Raw genomic sequence first — 24,948 nt, forward strand, 5'->3', positions numbered from 1 at the left:
GCACACCTGTTTTATTAAAGTCACGAAGGAGAGCTATGTGATTACAGTTGTACCTCGGAAGTTGAACGGAATCCATTCTGGAAGTCCGTTCAACTTCCAAAACGATCAGGAACCAAAGCGCGGCTTCTGATTGGCTACAGGAAGCTCCTGCAGCCAGACTTCCGGTTGGTCGCCCGATTAATGGTGGACGGGAGCTCTTTTGGCTGAAAGAGCTCCAGCGCTTTGAAGATTGGGGTGACCGTGAGAGCGTTGCGGAACCCCGGAAACAAAACTCAGATTGAGCATTCTGAGGACCTGGTGTTCCGGCGGGTACCCTGAGCGACTCCCCCACTCCCCAGTAAGCTCTAAAAAGAGCCCCGAGAGCGAGCGGAGTTGGAGACATGGTTACTGTGGAATCGACTCGCTTTCTTCACTGCGCGAAGCTGGCAATCGTTAGCGACCAATCAGAAGCCGCGATGGACATTCGAGTTCCAAAGAACATTTGCAAACCGGAACTCTCACTTCCAGGTTTGCAGCATTCAGGAGCCAAAACGTTCATCTCGCAAGGCGTTTGACTTCCGAGGTACGACTGTACTTCAAAGTAATGGGGTTGTATCAAATACTAGACATACTTAGAGGAGACCCATTAAAATGAATGGGCATGGCTAACTTAGGTTCCTGAATGTCACTGGGTCTAATTTGAGTATAACTTAGTTGGATGCAACACTAAGTTTAGGCACTAGTGCATAGAATTGTAGAATCCTCTCTTTGGTAGTAACAATACTACAAGAATAATATATTTTAAAACTATTTGCTATCCTTTCATGACACCCAAAATCAGCTGCCTGAGATGAAAAGGGCCCTTTTGCCATAGAAACCCAGCTTGCTTCTGAATGTGGCAGAATCTGTAGAAGGGCCTCAGACTGCAACCTTACTCGCCACGCTGTTTTGCTCCAGGGGAAGACAGACCTTCAGAAACATAGTCTGGTTGCTAACTAGATATTGTTGGACTACAACGCCCATCATTCCTTGTTCATGCTGGCTGGGAATGATCACCCAGGTCATTTCCCAGACATATCCAGGATTTGACCATCAGAATTAGCATCTGGGTGGAATCTCCGAAGATTGGCAAAAGTGTCTGGGAAAAGCTGGGCATATGGCAACCCATGTTGGAGGTGGGGGAGGGGTTGCTGAATTTCCTAAAAAAATTAGCTCTAAAACCTCAAGATTTTTTTTAAAAATAAAACCCTTCAAGAATTTTGCCCCCTCCTCCACTTAATAAAAGTTCAGCAACTTTGGGCAAAAAAAGCTCAACAAGTTTTGTGTCCGGATTTTCCACTCTTTGAAATATGGCAACCCTAAATAAGTTATTTCAAATGTTAAAATCGCCACAGCGACAGAGCTTCAGGTTTGAAAGGTATGGTTTCCTCTGTTAACCTCTTTGATAATGTTGAAATATTGGTGCCAAAACCTGATATATATTTGCATGACCACCAGATATGTCTGAAGCCTGACATTTTGTTAGAGACCTATGTCTCCAACAGCTACAAATCTGAATGAAGGAGCGTCTCCTCCCCCATCGTTCTGCCCAGACACTGAGGTCCAGCTCCGAGAACCTTCAGGTGGTTCCCTCACTGCGAGAAACCAAGTTACAGGAAACCAGGCAGAGGGCCTTCTTGTTAGTGGCACCCACCCTGTGGAACGCCCTCCCACCAGATGTCAAAGAGAAGAACAACGACCAGACTTTTAGAAGACATCTGAAGGCAGCCCTGTTTAGGGAAGCTTTTAATGTTTAACAGACCACTGCATTTTAATATTTTGTTGGAAGCCACCCAGAGTGGCTGGGAGAACCCACCCAGATGGGCGGGGTATAAATTATTATTATTATTATTATTATTATTATTATTGGCATATGATGTACATGGTGCAATGTGCAAACCTTAGCACAGTACCTCTTTGAAGAACCAGGCAGTTAGCGACCCAAAAATAAGCACATCATTCGCTTCTCGGTCGTGGTAAGGAATTCCAATCTGGCTGGCGTCCCAGAACTCCCCTTTCCACCTGTCCAAATTCCAAGCCGCTGATCCTATATCGAACAGCAATACATACGGACTCCCTTCTATCAGCCACCTGCCAAAATACACCTGATAAAAGGGAGAAATAAATGTTAGGGATAACCTACCATCTTGGTACATAAATGTAAAATAAAAAGAAAGTGTGCAGATCATTAAAATGAAATTGCATATACCTTCTCGACTTTTCTAATTTCTTTTACACTGTAAAGTTTTTTAAATTTAAAAAAGCTATTGATGATAGATAAATGATATAGATATAGATGATAGATAGATAGATGATGATGATGATAGATAGATAGATAGATAGATAGAGATAGATAGATGATGATAGATGATAGATAGATAGATGATAGATAGATAGATAGATAGATAGATAGACAGATATATAGATGATGATAGATAAATAGATAGATAGACAGATAGACAGATAGATAGATAGACAGATAGATAGATAGACAGATAGATAGATGATGATAGATAAATAGATGATAGATAGATAGAGATAGATGATAGATAGATAGATAGATGATAGATAGATAGATAGATAGATAGATAGATAGATAGATAGATAGAGATAGATAGATAGATAGATAGATAGATAGATAGATAGATAGATATAGATGATAGATAGATAGATAGATAGATAGATAGATAGATGATAGATAGATGATAGATAGATAGATAGATAGATAGATAGATAGATAGATAGATGATAGATAGATATAGATGATAGATAGATAGATAGATAGATAGATAGATAGATAGATAGATGGTAGATAGATGATAGATAGATGATAGATAGATTTACATGCTTATCCAGCCAGGCAAAGATAAGGTCATATTGTGTCTACAGAAATCTGACTGCATTATTTGGGGACTGGAAAGCCAAAGGCCGAAATCCCATTAAGCAGACTTCCAGATAAATGCACTCTTAAAACGTGTAATTGGATAAACGGGTCCCTTTCTCAAAAATAACCTGGAATGAATCGACTTTGACTGAGACCAGTATGTCAGGCAGAAAGACAAGAGCATTAGTGGAACCAGCTAATCTCCGAGTGAGTCAGCTTAGTTGCCTCAGGAAACAAAAGGAGAGGAATCCCATTTACCTGGCACCCGCTGGTTCTCATGGATTCCATGGCCTTTTTCACGGCTCCGTTGGGAGGTTCACAGACTTCCACCTGGGTCTTCACGTTGTGCTCAAAATAAGGGCCGATGAGGAAGTAGTTTTCCCCCCATTCGTCCAACGTGATTTTGGCTTTCGTCTGAATCACGGTGTAGATGCCACCAACTGTGAGAGGAGAAGCAAAGCTTATATTGGTTGGATGGCCGTCTGTCATGGCTGCTTTAGCTGAGATTCCTGCATTGCAGGGGGTTGGACTAGATGACCCTTAGAGGTCCCTTCCAACTCTACATTTCTATGATTTTATGTTCTGAAAGGAGTAGCCTTCACATTCACCTCCCGCAGGTCTAACCTGCCTATTATGGGTGAGACTATACTTACATTGTCCTAATTATATTTGGCCAGATTTCCTTTGTTAACACTATTGCTTTCACATCCTATTTGCACCGACTTATGGTGCTGGAGGAGACTCTTGAGAGTCCCATGGACTGCAAGAAGATCAAACCTCTCAATTCTGAAGGAAATCAGCCCTGAGTGCTCACTGGAAGGACAGATCCTGAAGCTGAGGCTCCAAGACTTTGGCCACCTCATGAGAAGAGAAGACTCCCTGAAAAAGACCCTGATGTTGGGAAAGATTGAGGGCACAAGGAGAAGGGGACGACAGAGGACAAGATGGTTGGACAGTGTTCTCGAAGTTTGACCAAACTGCGGGAGGCAGTGGAAGACAAGAGTGCCTGGCGTGCTCTGGTCCATGGGGTCATGAAGAGTCGTCACGACTAAACGACTAAACAACAACAACAACAACCTCCATGAAAATCTGTTGCTGAAAGCCACTGCCTCCCCACCATGTTTTCCCAAGCAATCAGAGACTGCGCCTGTGTGCAGCCAACCTCTCCTCTGCCCTCTTCATGCCTCTTCTGGGGAGGAAAGCTTGCAGCAGGAGACACCTGTGACTTTCACCAAGCCTATGCCTCTTGAATTCTCACCCTCCTGCTTCAGCCTCTGCCTCTGATTCTGGAGACTTGTCTCTCCCACAGACTCTCCCGGTTCACTAAGCCCTGTTACCTCTTCAGCTTCCATCACCTCCTCGTCCCAGTCTTCACCCTTTTCTCCCTCTGACCCTTCACCATTGACCCACCACCAAGGCAAGAAGGCTCAGAGCCAGGGGAAAGTGTGGGGCAGCAATTGCTTGATGTAACATTATATAACTTCACAAAACAGATCAGAATGAATGCTCAGCTGGCACCATCTAACCTTCCCACGAGCGTCGTGCAAACAAATCAAGATGACAGTCAGTTAACAGGTAATCTGGAAGACGCCCCAAGCTCTTCTCTCGCCTTCTCTCCACACATAAACAGAGGCATATTTTCCCTTAACATTCCCGTCTCTGCCTGCACCCCTTCACAACACTTCTGACCTCTGTTGGCCCTGTTCTGTTGGGGTCCATACCTTGCAAGGAAGCTTGTTCACACATTACACTGAACAAATGCGAAAGTGTTTGCATGAAAGTATTGTAGACTTGTTCAATGTCACAATCGTTCAGGCGGCCTCTGCTACCAATTTAGAGTGTGGCATTGTGGTGGCAGGGAAGGTGTGGTTGAGTCCTGGGTGGCCATGGGAAGGTCGGGAGGCACCAATCCGCCACTCCTCCCAGGTCTGCCATCTGAGAGAAGTGTGTCAAGTTGTTTAATGAGAGTGTCGCCCCCGAACCCAGCATCCTTTTCCCTACATTGACCGTCCAGATGCCTTTGGGAAGCTTACAAGCAGAGCACAACAGCCAACAGCCCACCTCTGCTGCTTTCCTTCCAGTATAGTGCAATGACAAACCTAGACAGCATCCTAAAAAGCAGAGACATCACCTTGCCAACAAAGGTCCGTATAGTTAAAGCTACGGTTTTCCCAGTAGTGATGTATGGAAGTGAGAGCTGGACCATAAAGAAGGCTGATCGCCAAAGAATTGATGCTTTTGAATTATGGTGCTGGAGGAGACTCTTGAGAGTCCCATGGACTGCAAGAAGATCAAACCGATCCATTCTGAAGGAAATCAGCCCCGAGTGCTCACTGGAAGGACAGATCCTGAAGCTGAGGCTCCAATACTTTGGCCACCTCATGAGAAGAGAAGACTCCCTGGAAAACACCCTGGTGTTGGGAAAGATGGAGGGCACAAGGAGAAGGGGACGACAGAGGACGAGATGGTTGGACAGTGTTCTCGAAGCTACCAGCATGAGTTTGACCAAACTGCAGGAGGCAGTGGAAGACAGGAGTGCCTGGCGTGCTCTGGTCCAGGGGGTCACGAAGAGTCGGACACGACTAAACAACACAAGTGCCCCTTAACCTGGATGTTCCATTTAGGTACCACAGCTAACATCCACGGATATCGTGAAGTGAGATGATTTAAACCACCGCCCTCCCAAAGTCTGGCGCGCGGCAATGCAGAGCAGGTCAGGCAAACAGTTACGTCTCCTTGCTCCTCTCGCCATGATTTTTCTGCTGACGCATTCCACACCCGCTGTGCCTGGTGGATCAGCTTCTGTCGTCTTATATAGCCCATGTGCCCAGCCAGAGATAGTAATCCAAATGCAGCCCCAGAGCTCAGCATCCCTAAGATGATAAAACCGGCCTTGGTCATCCCAGCACGTGGAATGCCCAGAAATGAGACTGGGAAGGAATCTCATGAGCTTCAGCTGCCCGTATTATTTCTAAAGCAATAGTTCCTGTTTCTTGAAACTTATCCCTGCAAAGTCACTTCTGCCCCTCTATTGGTGGCTCACGGCATTTGGAAATCGGTGGGTAGGCACCTTTTAAAGTAAATATTATTGTATTGGCCTGCAGAAGTGATTTTTGCAAACCACTCTGAAAGCCTAAAAGGCCATGATAAAAATACAAAGCAGACTTTCCCCAACACATACATTTTTGGATGTCATCTTCATTAGTTATATACATTTTAATGCACACTTTACCACAATTTATGTATTTTTTTGGGGGGTGCACATTACTTGGCTGAGGAACCGCACAGCAAAATTCAGAAAACTGAATTTCCAAGGACGTATTTCAGTTGTGAATTGTTCTGGAAAGAGTGGATTGGGTACGTTCTCCTTTAAATGTCAGACAATGGAGTGTGCCTCCAGGGTGAAGTAACATGCACAAAAATGGATATACTAGGGTAAAGTGTGCAGAAAGAAATGCACAGATTGGCGAAAACAGTGTGCAAAAATGCATTGTGTAAGGAAAAATTGCTTCACGAAGATGTGCATCAAGGGTAAAAGTTGAATACAAAGATGTGCGATTTAGGAGAACTCCACACTATAAAATGCTGATGGATTTTCATGAGGACTTGCTTTAAAAAAAAGTGATGCAGAAATTAGGAGAGCTGATTCCCCCCCCCCCTTTTCAGTTCTCCTAAATTATGCATCACTTAAAAAAAGCAAGTCCTCATGAAAATTCACCAGCATTTTACAGTGCCCCACTGCAGCCTCCATAACATACCCACAAGCCTCATCCAGCTCAGTGATTTAATGGGAGACACCCACCAATGCTGTTAAAGGCCTCTCACTTATGGCAAGTTTAAAAGGAAAACCCCAAATTCCACCATCAAGGAAGCTCGATCCCAACATGTCTACGCCAATGGCGCAGTTCATAGCAATGGCAGACCCATTGATTCCTGATCACCTTTGGCAGGCCCCAGGTAAACAATTTCTGCTCCTCTTCTCCTATGTATAACATGGGTAAGTCAAACCTCTCATTTTTTCCTTATATACATGGCTAATTCTTGTTGCTTTTGCTCAACATACAGTATGCACAGTGAGCCCGCAACTTGCTCAGCGGTCACGCCTGAAGCGAAAATTGCCTATAGTCAAAACACATTGGGTGCAATGGCAGGTGAGATTGCTAATGTCTTCCCCCCATAGATGCCTGCCCCTTTCCACCCCCTTTGATTTTTTTAAAAACTTGTGTTTCGCCAAGTACATAAAGCTGAATGAGCGCAAGTTAAATGAGTGTAAATTGCAGGCTTACTGCACTGCTGTCAAGTTGCCTGTGTGCTTGATTGCTTTCTGCTCAACCTATACATATTGCTGCTTATTTTCTATATATTAACCCTTATATTCCTGCATTGCAGGGGGTTGGACGAGACGAATTCTACAATTCAATGATTCTATGATCACAAAGAGCATCGTAAGTCCCTGATACGTTTTCATGTTGTTTTTCGGTCTCCAGCACTACTGAGAAGAATTTCAACCCTCGACAATGTGTTTTCAGAGACTAGCCTAATATTTGTCCTCCTGCGGGTTAAGATTTCAGTTTTTACAAACGACTCTCTCAGCTTAAATCTTTACCTTTAGCCAACACAGAGAACGAGAGGGGAGGTCAATCATTTACTCATTGTAACTCATTTACACTATGGCATTAGGGGGGGTCGTTCCCCAGCTAGGCTCTGCATGTTTTGTGGAATACAAACAATGCCCTGGCCTTTGAAACATGCAGCTACATCATAAAGAGAACATCTCTTTATAACTTTTCTAAGGAGCTGGAGGAAATGCCCACGGAGCCCATCATTTATTCTCACAGCCCAGGGTTTACCTATTACGCTTTTCTGTCGCAGCAGGGATTTGAACTCGGGTCTCTGCCCAGTATGCTGCACCAGAATGGCTCCTAGTAGCATCCGTTACATTTTTAAAAAGAACTGTTAAAGGCACAGGTCTCCACCAGGAAAAAAGACAGAGGCAACACAATTGTACTGAGACGATGCAAAATTCAGCTTGCATGTCTTGAGCGTGATATAATTTGGGTTTCTCTCTAGGATGCAAAACCAGGCTTGACTCACTCAAAGGTTGAAGCAAAAACAAGCCCTTCAAACTTACCCTTCGTCAACCATTAGCAACCCGCAGGCCATGCCTATTCTAGCTAGTGCTGAAATTATCATTTGCGAATATTCTAAGCTTGCCAACACTTGCAATTTTTGCCATTCTGAGTTTGGAATTTATACATTCGAATCCTTGTGGTTACATTGCATGCAGCTCACTTGCCATCTGTGGTGAAATATTAAATACAGTTGCATGTCATCTGTCAGATGCTATATGACTGTTCTCCAGCGTCCTCAATTTTTGAAGTAAAATACAATGCCAAATACTATAGATATCAAATGATATGCCCCAAAATGTGAAATATTCAGGGGAAATATGGAGGTTTAGCAGCACAATACATTTTGGGAACCAGGAGAAATTGGGGGAACAAATTTGGGGAAATTGGGGGAATAAATTTGTTTCACTACTAATTCCAAGCATGCAAGAAAAATGAGAGTAAGTGGCAAAGCAGAATGGTAGATGATGGCAAGATTGGGAGCAGCTACTTTTATCCTTCAGAAAGAAGGGAAATGCTTCAAGAGAACATAGTTTTTAAGCCATGCAACTGCCATGCAACTATACAAGGGGCACAAACTGCACATCTTTTTCTTATCATAGTAAAGTCATGAGCTGAATTTTTGGTTAGGTTGATATGCAAATTCTCTAACACATGTCAGAATTGTGGATCATTGCTTCTCTGAAAACCTTTGAGTCACAGAGAGTTCCTGTTTATGCCAATTCCAAAGACCCGCTTGCCACAAGGGATGGGCATATCTGTCAATTTCGGTTCCTCTCAGTTTCTCATTTCCCCACTCTTCTGTTCTCCACATTCCCACATCCCATTTCTCCCCCAAAAAATCCTCACGAAAATTCATTGTCATTTTAGTGTGATTTTGCTCCTAAGAGACACATTTTTGTATGCAATTTACACATTTCTGCAAAGCAATTTCCCCTAATATTGTGCATTTTTATGTACTGGGTTCACGAATATATACATTGTCATTTTTTTGCACAAGCTCCTTTTGTTCACATTACATATTACAAATAGGGAGAAGTGCAAATGTCCACAGATCATCATGCTTCAGTTTTTTGTAGTGCTTCAGAAAGTGCAAATTGGGAAGGTTCACCTTTAAACGCAACCCAAATTGGATTTCTTCCCCCATCCCTACTTGCCGTGCCAAAGTTTTAACTGAAAAGTCACCCTGAAGCGGACCTTGCTGCATAACAAATGGTTGTCTGAACTGGTTGTGGACTGGCAAATTCAACAATCACTCCAACTCTGAAATGCAGAGATGGATTAATTGATGCAAATAGGTAAGTGTCCTAATGTGGCGACACAGTGAAAGCAATCGTTTTAACAGTGGAAATCTAGCCAGATATATTTAGGAGGACAAAATAAGTGCAGTCAGACTCCTAACAGACATCTACTTCTATGTTAATAGCAGATCTTAACAGAATCAAAAGCTACCAGCATCTGACTCTGTTTTCAAATTCTAGCATCCCACACAAGCAGAGCAGAAAGTTACCTTTGTGCTAGAAATGAAACAAAATTGAGGAATGTAGGAGGGCAGGAGCCTCAGTAAAATATTCACCAGATTTGAATGTTTTCTAGTCTTCCCAATCATGGGCAATGTGGTTCCTTTTCATATAAGTGAAGGAAGGGAATAAACACTAAAGTAATGCATTCGATACTTATGACTTGAAAATGGATCACCAAGATGGGAAATTGTTTCAAGGTATGTCTAGAAGGTAACATTTCAGGGAAGGGGTTTGCAATGTTCTCAGTTTCTTTCTTTTCTTTTTTAAAATGGTGGTGATTTCCAATTTGTACTCCAGTTTGTTCAAAATTTACCAGCTCGGCTACACTCTGGGAATGAACGAAATATACTTCTGCTGAGAATCCCATGGATTGAGCGAGAATGTTCAAGCGGGTTAAACCTGTTTGCAAAAACTGCGACACATAGCGATTCACAGTGGGCACCACGTACAGTTAGTTACATGTGCCCATCTCATGCCACGCTTCCTGCAAATAAATGCACACCTGTTCCTTGACTCCTTATCTTTACAAAAGGATGGGCTACTCTTAAAATAACCTTTGGCTTCTCCAGTTCTTAATGAACAAAAACGTTAATTAACATTTTAACTGTGTTTCTCCAACCCTTAATTTATAACATGTAGGGTTGCAGCTTCAGCCCGGAGTATATAAACTCCAGTACCTTAATTAAAAACATATGAGGATGAGGCTTCAAGCTGGAATCTGAAAGGTTCTGCTCCTCTGCGCTGTGTTTTTAACCAAGGTGTTTGAAACGCTCTTGTTGATTTCTGCATTATATTTGACAGTTTGGGTTTAATTTTCATGGTTTCGTGATATTATATAGCCCATCATTGGATAGGTAACAATGAGGTCTGGAACACTTTTTAAAGACAAGCAAATAAAGATTGGAACCCCAATTCTACCTCCCCAGATTCCAGCGCTAAGGCAACCAGAAGTAAAATATGACCCATAGCTCACAGGCAGATGAAGAAGAAGAGGAGTACAAACCTTTATTAGTGACTTCCCAAGCCACTTCGAAGAGTAATAAATCCTCCACTGGGAGATCTTCATCTTCCCATTGAGGAAGCCCATTGAGAGAGGTGACGGAGAGCGATCGTACCAGAGGCATTGGTGATGCTGGGGCTATTGCTTGGGTTACACGACACAACTCAGTCCTTACAGCCTTTATGCCTTTTTTAAAAAAAAATATGATATTTCCCTCCTGCTGCTGGGAGGATCTCCTTGTTTAGCACCGCCTGAAAACAAAGCCCAAAGAGGTTTCAAGAAGAAGCGAAACTTGCCCAGAGAGCTTGACGGCTGAAGAGTTTTAGAAAACGGCCTGACCCACCAGCCTTTAAATTGGCTCAGCAAAATCCCCCAGGCTTGTCCGAAGAGGCTTCTGCTGTTATTGCTGGCTGGAAGGGGGAGGGGGGGAAATCCAAGCTGTCCGGCGAGGGCAAGAATGGGCCCCAGATCAGTAGTAAAGAATTGCCACCGGAGTCATCGCTCAGCATTCCTGAAAGCCCCCAGACTCAGGAACAAGCCAAAGGGCTGTGAATTGCCTTAAGCCAATCCCACAGGAGGGAGGAGACTGCCTTAATGCCACCCAGTTGGAGCCCTGCCCAATTTTCCAGAGAGGCACGTGGAGATCAAAACTCTTCCCAGAGGTGTGGATGTTCTGCACTTCAGCGATCATTTATTTATTTTTTATTTATTTTAAAGAGAAGAATAATACTTTATTTAGATTTCAACAATAACAAAGGGGGGAAAAACCACAGCAATTGTCGCATCAATTCATTACAATCACCGATTTTAACAATATATAAATAGTAATAGAAAAATTACACAACATCACTTTTGACTTACTGAAGTTTTCATATTACACTTTTATCTCTTTATCTCCTTCTTAACAAATCAAAAAAGAGAAAGACCAAGAAAGGAGGCACACGAAAAAAGAGAAAATGGAAAAGAAAAAGGGGAGGGAAAGGGGGGGTAACAAAACAAAATAAACACATTTGACTTTCGATTAGACTCGCTGTATTATTATTTCTACTATTTCTACTATTTTTTCCACACACAGTTCCAAATTATTGTATTACTTTCTTTGTTTTCATCTGCACTTCAGCGATCAAAGGTAAACCTACATCCCAGGCTGAGGCAAGCGGGATTTGCATGCATTTTCCAAATCAAGCTGATATAAATATATTTGCCATCTTGGCATGATTTATCCTGCTTATGGTAGACATAAAAGGTAAAGGTAAAGGGACCCCTGACCATTAGGTCCAGTCATGGCCGACTCTGGGGTTGCGGCGCTCATCTCACTTTATTGACCAAGGGAGCTGGCGTACAGCTTCCGGGTCCTGCGGCCAGCATGATTAAGCCACTTCTGGCAAACCAAAGCAGTGCAGAGAAATGCTGTTTACCTTCCCACCAGAGCGGTACCTATTTATCTATTTGCACTTTGACGTGTTTCGAACGGCTAGGTTGGCAGGAGCAGGGACTGAGCAACAGGAGCTCACCCCATCGCGGGGATTCGAACTGCCAACTTTCTGATTGGCAAGTCCTAGGTTCTGTGGTTTAACCCACAGCGCCACCTGCGTGGAAGAGTACCATCTCGGGTATCAAGTCTTCACTAGCCTGGTTCCCTCCAGATGTTTTGAATGACAACTCGGGCTGATAGGAGTTGTCATCTACAACATCTGTAGGAAACCAGGTTGGCAAAAGCCATCTTAGATACATTGCCATACATTGCCAGTATCTGGCCGTCGGAAGCAGTGTCTGGATGTGAATCACTAGAATGTCCAGGAAAATCCAGATATATATTCTGGTGAATTTCCTTTAAAATAATTCAAAAACTTCTCTCTTTTTTGAGATTATGCATGAAAAGCTCAAAAACCTTTGTGTCCAAATTTTCCCTTTTTGAAATTTGGCAACCCTATCTTAGATCATCCACGGCTAGCAAGCTAAATGAAGAGGGGTCCCTCTAGCGGACTATGGAAGTAAAATAATATTTTCTTTGACTCTCAACATAGTATAGTTTTTTGTTTTGTTTTTAAGTGTGCATACATTTAGGACACAAACTGGAAATCAATGACTGTATCTCCTGCTCCTAAATAATAAATAAATAAAAACATATGAAGAGGTGAGAGGGAGAGGATTGGGTTGGATTTGGTAAATGACGTTGGGTCTGTGGGGCTAAACCTTTCTTTCTATTTTCTTTTATGTATTTATTACCCAAGGAGCTTAAGGTAGCAAATATGGATCTCCTCCTCCTCATTTCCTCTGAAGACAGTTCGGAAACTTCAGCTAGTGGAAAATTTAGCAGTCGGGTTGCTCACCGGAGCAAGACAGTTTGAGCACCTTACACTGATCCTGGTCCGGCTGCACTGGCTACCAGTTAGTTTCCGGGCCCAATTCAAAGTGTTGGTTTTGATCTATAAAGCCTTAAATGACTCAGCACCGCAATACCGCAAGGACCACCTCTTTCCATATGAACCTACCCAGACCCTGAGATAATCTTCTGAGGCCCTTCTTCGTGTGCCTCCTCCTCGAGAGGTCCGGACGGTGGCAACACGAGAGCAGGGCCTTCTCTGCAGTGGCTCCCCATCCGTGGAATGCTGTCCCCAGGGAAGTTCACCTGGCGCCTTCATTATACAGCTTTAGGCACCAGGCAAAATCGTTCCTTTTTAACCAGGCCTTTGGTTGACCTGATTGACATCCCATATCCTTTTAAAATGTGGCTCTTGGGGGGGGGGAGTGTTATTGGGTTGTTTTTATTTTGAGTATATATATTGTGGTTTGTATGTTGATCTTTTCTGTGAACCACCTTGAGACCTCGGGGTATAGGGCGGTATATAATAATAATAATAATAATAATAATAATAATAATAATAATAATAATTTCCCCTCACAACAACCCTGTAGGGTAGGTTAGGGCTGAGAGACTGTGACTGGTCCAAGGCCACCCCATGAGCTTTATGGCCGAGTGGGGATTCAAACCCTGGTCTCCCAGCTCCAAGCCCAACACTCTAACCACTGGGCTACACAGGGTCCCAAAGCATTTCCATCAAGAAAATTCCCTACATGAATATGCTATCATCCATGTTGGTTGGGGCAGGGGGAAGATGTATAGTATAGCTATCTTCCTCTCTTCCTTCCCCTCCCAAGGATGGTTATACTGGTGGGAAAAGCCCAAGCAGACATCAATAATCATCATAATAATCATCTTATTTATTATTTATGCCCTCAGCCTCCATTTTTGGGGTTATTCTTCCTCTTAGACCAGACAGCCCACTCCCGTTTTAGGGTGGTGCAAGCGGCTGCCCCGCACAGGGCTGAGGGGGCACAAAATAATAATAATAATAATAATAATAATAATAATAATGCAACCTACATTTATTATTTATTTATTTATTTATTTAGGTAGGTAGGTACCTATTCTAAGGGGGGGGGCAATTTTGTCCTTGCTCAATGCGCCATATTACCACCCTCGCTATAAAGGAGGTCGCACAGGTACCCTTGATGCAAAATGCATAAGAAAACACATCAAATCAACTCAAGAAACAAGATTAAGGGTACATATTGATATAGGAATGTATTAGATAAAATGTAAAGAAATATACAATAATAAGAGTACATTCATTTGTAAAAAAAGAATATATAACGAGATTGATAGGAAGGCCGTAGTGTTGGTACAAATATTATTTTGAAATGCCTTTATGTCTTTGTTTTTTCTTTCTTTAGGTACATAAATTTGGTATATAAACTTTGTATACATGCTGGAAATTATATTATAATATGCCCTGTAATGTAATATGATAATGTATACATATGTGACATAAGAATGTTAATAAATTTTAAAAAGGGGTGGGAGGTGGGGGAGAAAAAAGAAATAAAAACAAGAAAACAAGAAAACACATCAAGGGTTTTCATTGCCTCGGCATACCAGCAGAGGTCACTACACACCCATTTAAACCTATTGCCTTACCACTGCAGTCTTGCAACCTTTCTAGTTCTGAATTATATGGGAAGGATCAGATGTTGCTTGGTAAGACTTTGCATGCAGAAACTTCCAGAGTCAATCCCAGACCTCCCCAGGTAGGGCTGAAATCATGGAGAATTTCTTCTGCCAGTCAATGTAGATGGACCAAGCATCTTATTCCAATGTTCCTGTGAGCCTTGAGATATGTGCTGCAGGAGGATGGCTGGCGGAAGAAACAACTTCTACAGATTTACGCCAAGCAGCTTTCGATGTCAGCCTAATTCTCTCCCTTCCACCACTCCCAAGTTGCGTTCCTTTTATGTCATCCATGTGCATCTAGCGCCATCGGTAATGATTTTCCTATGGAATTCTCTGATAGGAACAGGGCTTTTAGAAGATCTGTGGAAGCAATTTCATCACAAAGCACAAAAAAACATAAGTAGCCATCCATGTTGGTTCATTAGAGAGAGAGAGAGCGAGAGAGTCCAAAAGCCACAATAGGGCAAAATGTTGCCACCAATGAATATGTGAGGGGAGCAAGGTTTTGAGATATTTGGGTCAATTCTTCTGGCAGGACATCAAACAAAGAAACCAGGGAAGGGAGGCAGAGGGTGGAAAGCTAGAGATGGATACAAAGGATTTTTTTTTTAAATTAAATGCTAATGGTGCATTCTGGACCAAAACGTCCTCAACAGTGTCCTGGCGGGTGTCGTCTGCAAGAAGATGAACCGAGAAACAGGCAAGAAGGGCTCTTTCGCAGAAACACTCTGAACTGCGATCGAACCTTAGGAACAAAGGACCGATCCAGACCATTAGTCCATTCAGTTCAGCACCACCTGTCGGCATGCAGACGGTCACAAGGCCAGCTGGCTAGCCCCAGCTGGGTTGTCTCCTTCCAGCCGTCCTGCTGCGAAGACCCATCGGCCTCTGCTCCGACGCAAATCAGCTTCAAAGTCAGGGCACACTACCAGCAGATCGAACTGCGCACACAGAATAGGTAGAAGAAGAATCTGAAGAAGTGTGCATGCACACGAAAGCTCATACCAAGAACTGACTTAGTTGGTCTTTAAGGTGCTACTGGAAGGAATTTGTTTTGTTTTCACAGAATAGGTGCGAGGCTTGTGAAAGCATACTACAGCTACAGATTTATTAATCATAAAACAGGACAAAGAAACGTGTCGTCTCTCTCGACGTCTTCTCAGAGAGACAGGAAAAACAAAAGCTATACACACAATGTTAAAGCTATGGTTTTCCCAGTACAGTGGTACCTCGGGTTACATACGCTTCAGGTTACAGACTCCACTAATGCAGAAATAGTGCTTCAGGTTAAGAACTTTGCTTCAGGATGAGAACAGAAATCGTGCTCTGGCAACGCGGCGGCAGCAGGAGGCCCCATTAGCTAAAGTGGTGCTTCAGGTTAAGAACAGTTTCAGGTTAAGAACGGACCTCTGGAACGAATTAAGTACTTAACCCGAGGTACCACTGTAGTGATGTATGGAAGTGAGAGCTGGACCATCAAGAAGGCTGATCGCCAAAGAATTGATGCTTTTGAATTATGGTGCTGGAGGAGACTCTTGAGATTCCCATGGACTGCAAGAAGATCAAAGCGATCCATTCTTGTGGAAATCAGCCCTGAGTGCTCACTGGAAGGACAGATCCTGAAGCTGAGGCTCTAATACTTTGGTCACCTCATGAGAAGAGAAGACTCACTGGAAAAGACCCTGATGTTGGGAAAGATGGAGGGCACATGGAGAAGGGGATGACAGAGGACAAGATGGTTGGGCAGTGTTCTCGAAGCTACCAACATGAATTTGACCAAACTGCGGGAGGCAGTGGAAGACAGGAGTGCCTGACATGCTCTGGTCCATGGGATCACGAAGAGTCGGACACAACTAAACGTCTAAACAACAACAACAACAACAACATACACACAATGGAAGTTCCCAGCATACCGTGCTGGAATGTAAACAGACATGTGACACGCAACAGTTCTACACTTCTGCTCCTTAAGGTGGACTAGAAATCTCAACACCACCTACATTGACTGGCAGTGGCTCTCGGGATTCCAGGCTGGGTCCATTCCAAGCTCTACCTGGAGACACTGGGAAATGATCCTGGGACCTTCTGCATGCAGGTGCATTCAGGTCCTATTTAATGATGCTGAAGGGTGAGACTATATGTGTCCATGTGGGCAAGGGATATTGGATATACTATACAATTGGCATCATGGGAAAAGTTATGGAGGGAAGATTTAAAATTCACAGCATGTTGTACGCTGAAAGAGAAGTATAGGAAAACGATGTATCGCTGGTACCTAACTCCTACTAAACTAGCTAAAATGTATAGAACTGCTACAGATACATGTTGGAAGTGTAAAGAGAAAGAAGGCACATTTTGTCACATGTGGTGGAGATGTAAAAAAGCAAAGGTATATTGGGAAATGATTTATAATGAGTTGGAAAAAATGTTTAAAATTACTTTTGTTAAAAAAAAAAAAAACCTGAAGCTTTCTCACTAGGAATTTTAGGTCCAGAAATACCTAAGTATCAGAAGAGACTATTTATGTATGCTACAACAGCTGTGCGGATGATACTTGCCCAAAGATAGAATGAGGACAATCTATCTACAAAAGAAGGATGGCAGGTAAAGATGATGGACTACGCCAAATTGGTGAAAATGACTAGGAAATCAGGGATTAAGAGGACAATAAATTTAACAAAGAATGGGGAATTTTAAAAAAGTTACAGAGAATACAATATGATGCAGTTTGAAAAGAATATCTGGGGAAACCATGGAGGGAAGTCTGGACATTCTGAGAATCCTTTTTGTAAAATGAATATGATTTATGTATGATGATAAATGCTAAAAGTGAAAATGAATTTTAAAAAAAGAAAAGAAAAAATGTGTCCTTAAGCCCTTTGACAGCTTGTGCAGGAACAAGTCAGCGGGCAGAACAGGGTCCTTCAGTCCCTGCTAGCTTCAAAATATGCCCCTTATCCAATGTGTGCTGGTGCGTCACAAGGTCATTTTTGATAGGGGAACCAATGTCCCCCCTGCGGAAGGACGTGTGGATCCAGAATTGGCCTCCACAGTCACTTATGGACTCATTGTTAAAACCGTGTTTATGGAAGACAATCTTACTCGGCTATGAGTGATCGCCAAAGAAGAAGAAGAAGAAGAAGGTGCGTCTACACAGGATTTCAAGCATGGACAATAAGTTTGCTTAGGATGAGAGTCCTGGTTCTGTTGAGTTCAAACTTATAGCTGAATTCTCAGCTGAGCCCGAGAACAGTGCACTGCAAACACTGTTCAGCAGGTGGCGCTGTTGTTATGATGATGATGATGATGATGATCGGTGCTGGATTGTTTTGTGGGAGCAAAAGAGGGTTCCACTTTATTCTTGCTATTAAATCATGGTTGGTGTGAACCTCACAGCTTCATGAAGCCTACAAAAAGAGGATGGGCAAAACAGTCTTCTTCACAGAGGGCTGCTGCTTCGAGAGAGAGAAGCGGAAAGAGGCAGATACTCCTTGACTAAGGTGAGTTCTTTGTACTCTGAAGTGCTAAGAACCTGGCATCCATAAGGACCAACTGCAAAAATTATCAAGGCAGAATTAGTTCCTGAATGTTATTTCATGCATTTGTTGAGATCGCTAGAGGAGTTTATAGAATGACTCCAGAGGCAAGGTGCCAGTCCTGGAATTGCATATATTCTATAACATTTCACGTCTCTTGCATTTTCTAACTTTACTAAAACTTCCCTTTCTGCAGCACTTTCTGTTGCAGTCCATTCTGTCGAAACCTTTCCTTCCCTTCCTTGATATTTTCTCATTGCACTCTGTTTACCGTTCTAGGGCAACCTTTTTGTCTATTTCTCCCTTTCTTTCTTGCCCTTTCCTCAAGCTTTATTTATTTGTTTTCATTCATTCATTCATTCATTCATTCATTCATTCAAATTCACACTCGAGTTAGTTAGAAAGAGCTTTAGAAAAAGTTCTGTTAGAGAAATACAGCAATGCATCACTTTACTTGTGTGTACTTTACTCTAGCATTTTACTATCTATTTGCCGCTTGTAAAATGCAAAAACAAAAGACATAATGAGAATGAATGACTGCAGATATGAATGAGATAGATGTGGTGGGGAAAGCATTTTGCATGATAAAAGTCTGTAAGCATTACCAGTGCTTTTTTCTGGGGGGACGTATACCCCTAAACATTTTGTGAATCTAAGTTTGGCCTCATTGAGGGGCAGTATTTCAATATGAGTAGGAAAATGGAGAGTACCCCTAAACATTTTTTTTAGAGGAGAAAAAGCACTGAGCATTGCTATTTATTTGTTGCAGTCTATAGCCTGTCTTTCCGAAACTACACACACACACACACACACACACACACACACACACACACAAAGAGAATTCAAGGTGGCTTAATGGCTAGTTGGAATTAGCTACTTTCCAGATGACAATTAAGTAAGATTGGGAAAGTTTTGAAAACTTATGAGCACCAGACCAGTATAGTGAAAAGAGTATAATATATAACAGAATCTCTGGTTCAAATCTTTGCTTAGTTGTGAACTCATAGAATGTCTGCCAGTTTTTTTTTAATTTTTTTTTTAAAGTAATTTTTATTAAAGTTTCAGCAAATTTTATAATAACACAGAAAGCACAACAACACAACAACAAACAATGAACAATAAAAAACAAAGTTCAAACAAAATTAAAAAGTTCAACTCTTAGTTTCATACAGCTTTCTTTCTGGACTTCCTCACATCTCCCTTTTCTGTTTTCAAATTTCCAATTTAGTTTCAGCAGATTTTTTTGTCTGCCAGTTTTTTAAACACACACACACACACCTTTTATTTTTAGCAATGTTAACAAATAAAGGTAAGTGAGGGGAAGGGAGGAAAAAGAATAGAATGCAATAAATTTTAAACAAAGACATCATGTATAATACTAACAGTAACAAAAACAAAACAAAAACAAGCTTTTGCCAGATTGACCTACAGGACAGGATCATTGTGAGGATACCATGGTGTATACCCAGATTCTCCGTGTACATGCCTCAGAGTTCCTTGGTTAAAGATCAGAATGCAGAGGAACCCACGAAGCTGCCTTCTACTAAGTCAGACCATTGGTCCATCTGGCTCAGTATTGTTTGCTCTGGCTGGCAGCATCTCTGCAGAGTTTTCACAGAGGTAGTCTTTCCCAGCCTTAACTGGAGATGCCAGGGATTGACTGACAGAGCAGATGACCCACCACTGAGCTGTAACTCTTCTCCTTTGCAAAATGCAGTAAGATGAAGAGGCTTGTCACTAACTCGCCTTCTGTCTTCTCGCCTTTCCTCACTCCGCCGACCCTTGCGATCAGGACTGTGACATGATCAGGCTTTTGCTTTTGTCGTTCCTGCTGGCAGTCATCGGTCAGAATGGGACTTGGGGAAAACCTGTTCACGGGGATATCAGATCTATCCTGCAGGTTGATTTTTCAGGTATGGCTTTCATCTTATTTATCCATCTGTCTGTCCTGCCTACCTTGTCTCTCCGCTGGTTCTCTTATTCCCGGGTTGTGGTTGTTCTATTCTCTCAACCATCTAACTCAGGCACCCCCAACCTGTGGCCTTTCAGATGTTTTGGCCTACAACTCCCATGATCCCTAGCTAACAGGACCAGTGGTCAGGGGTGATGAGAATTGTAGTCCAAAAATCTGGAGGGCCGAGGTTTGGGGGTGCCTGATCTAACCCTAACCCTAAGGGCATAGCAGCTTCTAGACAAAAGTCAACTCATTCTGATCTCTTGCCAGTTCAGGTCACGGCAAGCTGGTCACGCGCTGGGCAGCCATCTTAAATGTGGGACTAGGGTGGCGCTGTGGGTTAAACCACAGAGCCAAGGACTGGAAGATCAGAAGGTCAGCGGTTCGAATCCCCGCGACAGGGTGAGCTCCTGTTGCTCAGTCCCTGCTCCTGCCAACCTAGCAGTTCAAAAGCACGTCAAAGTGCAAGTAGATAAATAGGTACCGCTCCGGCGGGAAGGTAAGCAACATTTCCGTGCGCTGCTCTGGTTTTCCAGAAGTGGCTTAGTCATGCTGGCCACATGACCTGGAAGTTGTATGCCGGCTCCCTTGGCCAATAAAGCGAGATGAGCACCGCAACCCCAGAGTCAGTCACGACTGGACCTAATGGTCAGGGGTCCCCTTTACCTTTACCTTTAGAGATGAATGGGTTTGCCCAAATTGGAATCCATTCTCTCCTTCAGGTACATTCCCCAGTTGTTGGCTCCTATGGTCAGTGGTGTAGCATGCCCCCTGATAGGCTCCCTCATCGAGGCCAGAGCTGTGGGGAGGCAAGCAGCGCCCGGGCCGGGCCTTTGGGACTGGGCCAGTAGTGGTGCCTCCTTCTCCTCATGCCTGGCAAAGGGACACCCATGTCCACCCCATCCCTGGTCTGTCCAAGAGGGGGGAGGGGAGGGCACCAGCGCTGCCCACTGAGGAGGAAGAGGAAGAGGAAGGCAGGAAAGCACTGCCAGAGCCACGAGTTGCCCAGGGTGTTGCACTGCAGAGACAGGATCCAACACAACAGCGCTCCTGGCTTCACGTTTCTGTGCTCCCAGGTTGGGGCTAGTTTGCAAGGAGAGACTCCCTTCATTAGATGCTGGCCGGCGAAGGGACTAACTGCTGCCCAGTGCACCAGGGAGTCCAACACTTGCCCCAGCCCGGGTGCCAGCAACCCACGCTATGCCCCAAGTCACCTGTCCTTGGCCAACTGTTTTGCCTAACAAGGCCAGATCTTTTGGGCAAGCTAGACTACATAAGTGGCTCCTCTGTTTGTCCAGATCTTACAACCATGGAATTACTCAACTGGGGTCATTCCACTCAACCACAAATACCACTACAGGCTTATTGTTCCTGAGTTTCCTCCTAGACGCAGCAGATCCAGCCAATGATTTCCAAGCCAAGAGGAATTCTTATCACTCTGCCCGGGGCCCTGAGGTTCTCAACCCGTCAGACCCGTCTAGCCTTTGCTACCTCATCCAAGAGAGCGATACCGAGAGCCAGATCTCTTGCAGGCTCCGCTTCACCAGGAGCAAATTCAATTTCAACCCTTTCGGACTGCGATTTGGGAAACGGCAGGGGGGCGTCTTGGATGCCGATACCAGGAAACTGGGTCACCAGAGCAGCAGCAGCAAAATGCTGCAGTCCCTGCTGAAACCCAAACTGGACAGGATGATAGAGCTGTGTGGGGAGATGTGGGGAGAAGATTGTTAAGCTTTGCAAATCAAATCCATTCCAGGGGCCATGCATTTGTAGCACAGATATCAATAACTGGGTTAGGGAAACAATTTCAGGCACCCACAAAGAACCCTAAAAAAAACACGAAACAAAAAAAACACACTGTTGAAACCAACAAATCAGGTAAACTACAAATTCTGGCCCTAAGAATATACTCGGTCGTGGCTGAGGTTATTAAACATCCCCTGCTTTCAAAATTGTATATGCTTCTGCTTGGGTGCCTCTTCTCATAAAAGGAACAATTATTATTATTTTTGTCAGGTAAAAAGGACTGAAAAGTCCTTCTAATTACATGCCATGTGTCTTTTCTTTACGAAGGAGGCTATTGTCCTGCTTTTAAAATAGACGGAAATCTTCCAGGGTACGTGTTGTTTTTCCTGAAGGAGATGCTCTGCTTGGGTGGCTATTTATACATCACCAAAAAGGAGAGAGAAAATGCATCACCACAGCTATGCACAACATTTGAATGAGTTAGTTTATAGGTAGATGTGCAAAATTAGAAGGGGGGGGGGAATTAATGTGATTTAAATAGAAATACAATTATTCTCACTTAAGTGAGAAGTTACGCAGGTGAGGTTACACAGGTAACCTGGCTGCAGACCTTCCTAGTATAGTAAGAAGTTCTGAATTTCTATTCAAAGAAATCTTTGATGGACAACTGTCTTCTGTAAAGCAAGACAAATGGCGACCCTTCATTCTATACCTTTGTGCCTCTTTTTTGATTAAAAAAATGAGGTGCCAGTCCCCATGCCTTGATAAAAGTGCCACAGGCGCAGAAAGGGGTGCCATTACACCGTACCAGCAAGTACCATCACAAAAAAGGACGGCAGAGAAAAATGGCATTTGTTAAGCATTGGTGAATTATTTATTTCATAAAATTTATGTAGCGCTCGATTGCAGAACCAAAGCGAAAACCCCTCCCTTAGGCCTTCTCTCAGGCCTGGTAGTAAAACTCAACAAGTTTGGAGAGCAGAGTCCAGCCCCCACCATTTACCATGTAAACCCAAGAAGAGAAGACCTCATTTGAATTTACTTGTATTCACTGTATTTTTTGTTGTAATTTAGGCTTAGTTCTCACTGAGGTGAAAAACCTTTGTCTGGGGGCTACACAATGTCAGACCACACGTGGGAGCTTATGTGGCAAAACTCCCTCATAACAAAAACAGTTCCTCCTGTAAGAAAATTAGAATGTCATGGGGAAAGTTTAGCTGGACCCCTTTCGTGATAACAAATATTCAGTGTGGAGGCCATTATTTTGGGAGGAGAAAAATTCAAACTGTAGAATTGCCGTTGTTGTTGAGTCGTTTAGTCATGTCCGACTCTTTGTGACCCCATGGACCCATAGTCAAGACTTAAATTTACCCTCAGTGGGAACTAGGCCTCAGCACAACCAATATTCAAGTTTGCCGTCTCGTCAACAATGCTTTTTCGTGTGCTATTAATATGGCACAAAAGCTGCACGTTTGTTTTCTGACAATAAAATGTGTATCTGTGTCAAAATATGGATGTGAAAATGGCCAGTGTTGTGACTTAATTTTCATCTACAATGAAGCAAGTGGGAATACTGGTTTCACCATGATGTGTACTTGCTTCCCTCAGACTTTTGTCCTCCTTCCAGGAGCATAAAAGGATGCTTTACCAAATCAGACCATAGGCCCATCTGGTTCAGTCATGTCCACATTGTATACAGAATCAGGTCCAACTCCCTGCAATGGAGGAATCAAAAGTCTGGCTGGATCTACAAGGTTTTGGGCATCTCCCTATCTGGAGATGTGCTGAACCTGGGTCCTTTTGCATGCAAAACATGCTCTACTATTGAGCCACAGCCTCTTTCCCAGTTTATAAAAACAAATGTATCCCACCACCACCCCTGCAAATTCTGTTTTATCTATCCAGGAGTTTTGTCACTGACTAATAAAGTATTTGTGAATCCCTTTTATCTGCAGTGAACAAGGCAGAAATTCACCATTGTTGAGGTTCGGACAGGCCTTTTCAAAACAGGGTCAGAGAGAGGATTTATAGATCCTGGAGGAAATGACTCAGATTGTACTTCTTACATGCATTGGCTGTAAAGTTTTCCTCTCTGCTTCATATGCTACTGGATCTTAGTGAAATAAGATTCATCTGCGAGACAATTTACAAAGCACCGACTCATAAAAATATGTCACTGCATAACAGAACCATCAGATTAGCACAGGATTTAAAAATACAGAGCAAATGACCATCACTGAATCAAATTAGTTCTCCAAAAACTCATGAGAAACACATGTTTTCAGCAGGAAGTGAAACAGCAAAATTGTAGGTGCTGGTTTGCTATCAGTGGAGGAAATACTGAAATACTGGTGCCGAGAGTTCACATGGAAACAAAACAAATGAGTAGGGCTTCTCCAGAAGATCAGTGATCTGGCCAGTGCCTTAAGAGATAATATGGTCCTTCACTTTTTAAACTTACTCTTCTTCCTGACTTAAGCTAGTCCTAGGCCAGGCATAGGCAAACTTGGCCCTCCAGCGGTTTTGGGACTACAATTCCCATCATCCCTAGCTAACAGGACCAGTGGTCAGGGATGTTCCAAAACAGCTGGAGGGCCGAGTTTGGGGGTGCCTGGCCTAGGGTGTTTAGGGCTTTGTATGGTGTGGGTTTTATGGGGTGTTAGAGGGGAGGGCCAGTGCCTCTGCTGGGGGACACACTCTGTTCCTTCGGGGGCAATTTGTCCACCTTTGGTCCCCACCCTGAACTCAGTTCTCACCTGTGGCTCCTAGAAACTGGCCGGCTAAACCAAGTGAGAGTAGCCAGCAGGCCTCAAACTCTTGGTGAATTAGGGACATTCCCTGAATGCAAAGTAATCTTTTTCAGAAATTTCAATTAACTTAACCAAAGTCTGTTGATTTCAACAGGTCTACAGTGGTACCTCAGGTTACAGACGCTTCAGGTTACAGACTCTGCTAACCCAGAAATAGTACCTTGGGTTAAGAACTTTGCTTCAGGATGAGAACAGAAATCGTGCTCTGGCAGCGCAGCGACAGCGGGAGGCCTCATTAGCTAAAGTGGTACAAGTTAAGAACAGTTTCAGGTTAAGAACGGACTTCCGGAACGAACTAAGTATGTAACCAGAGGTACCACTGTACTCGTATGA

At 43.3% G+C, this 24,948-nt stretch overlaps 1 protein-coding gene and 1 long non-coding RNA gene across 3 annotated transcripts in view; one reads left to right on the top strand and one right to left on the bottom strand.

The window, feature by feature from the left end:
- Positions 1-11,188, bottom strand: part of GYS2 (glycogen synthase 2) — a 51,699-nt gene extending 40,511 nt beyond the window's left edge. The window contains exons 1-4 of the mRNA XM_081879853.1: positions 10,898-11,188; positions 10,558-10,805; positions 3,161-3,342; positions 1,932-2,123 (exon numbers count right to left, since the gene is read on the bottom strand). Of these exons, the coding sequence (XP_081735979.1) occupies positions 1,932-2,123; positions 3,161-3,342; positions 10,558-10,678 (495 nt within the window). The 5' untranslated portion in view covers positions 10,679-10,805; positions 10,898-11,188. The remainder of the gene's footprint in view (positions 1-1,931; positions 2,124-3,160; positions 3,343-10,557; positions 10,806-10,897) is intronic.
- LOC309352051 lies at positions 9,138-24,833 on the top strand. 2 transcript variants are annotated; one of them, XR_014161063.1, is made up of 3 exons: positions 9,138-9,329; positions 19,898-20,018; positions 21,447-24,833. It is a non-coding gene; the product is annotated as an uncharacterized lncRNA (long non-coding RNA). The 2 variants fall into 2 exon arrangements; XR_014161064.1 differs by lacking the exon at positions 9,138-9,329 and adding an exon at positions 17,960-18,069.
- Positions 24,834-24,948: the final 115 nt, after the last annotated feature.

Source organism: Podarcis erhardii (genome assembly GCF_964252035.2).
Source record: "Podarcis erhardii genome assembly, chromosome: 10".
NCBI lineage: Eukaryota > Metazoa > Chordata > Lepidosauria > Squamata > Lacertidae > Podarcis > Podarcis erhardii.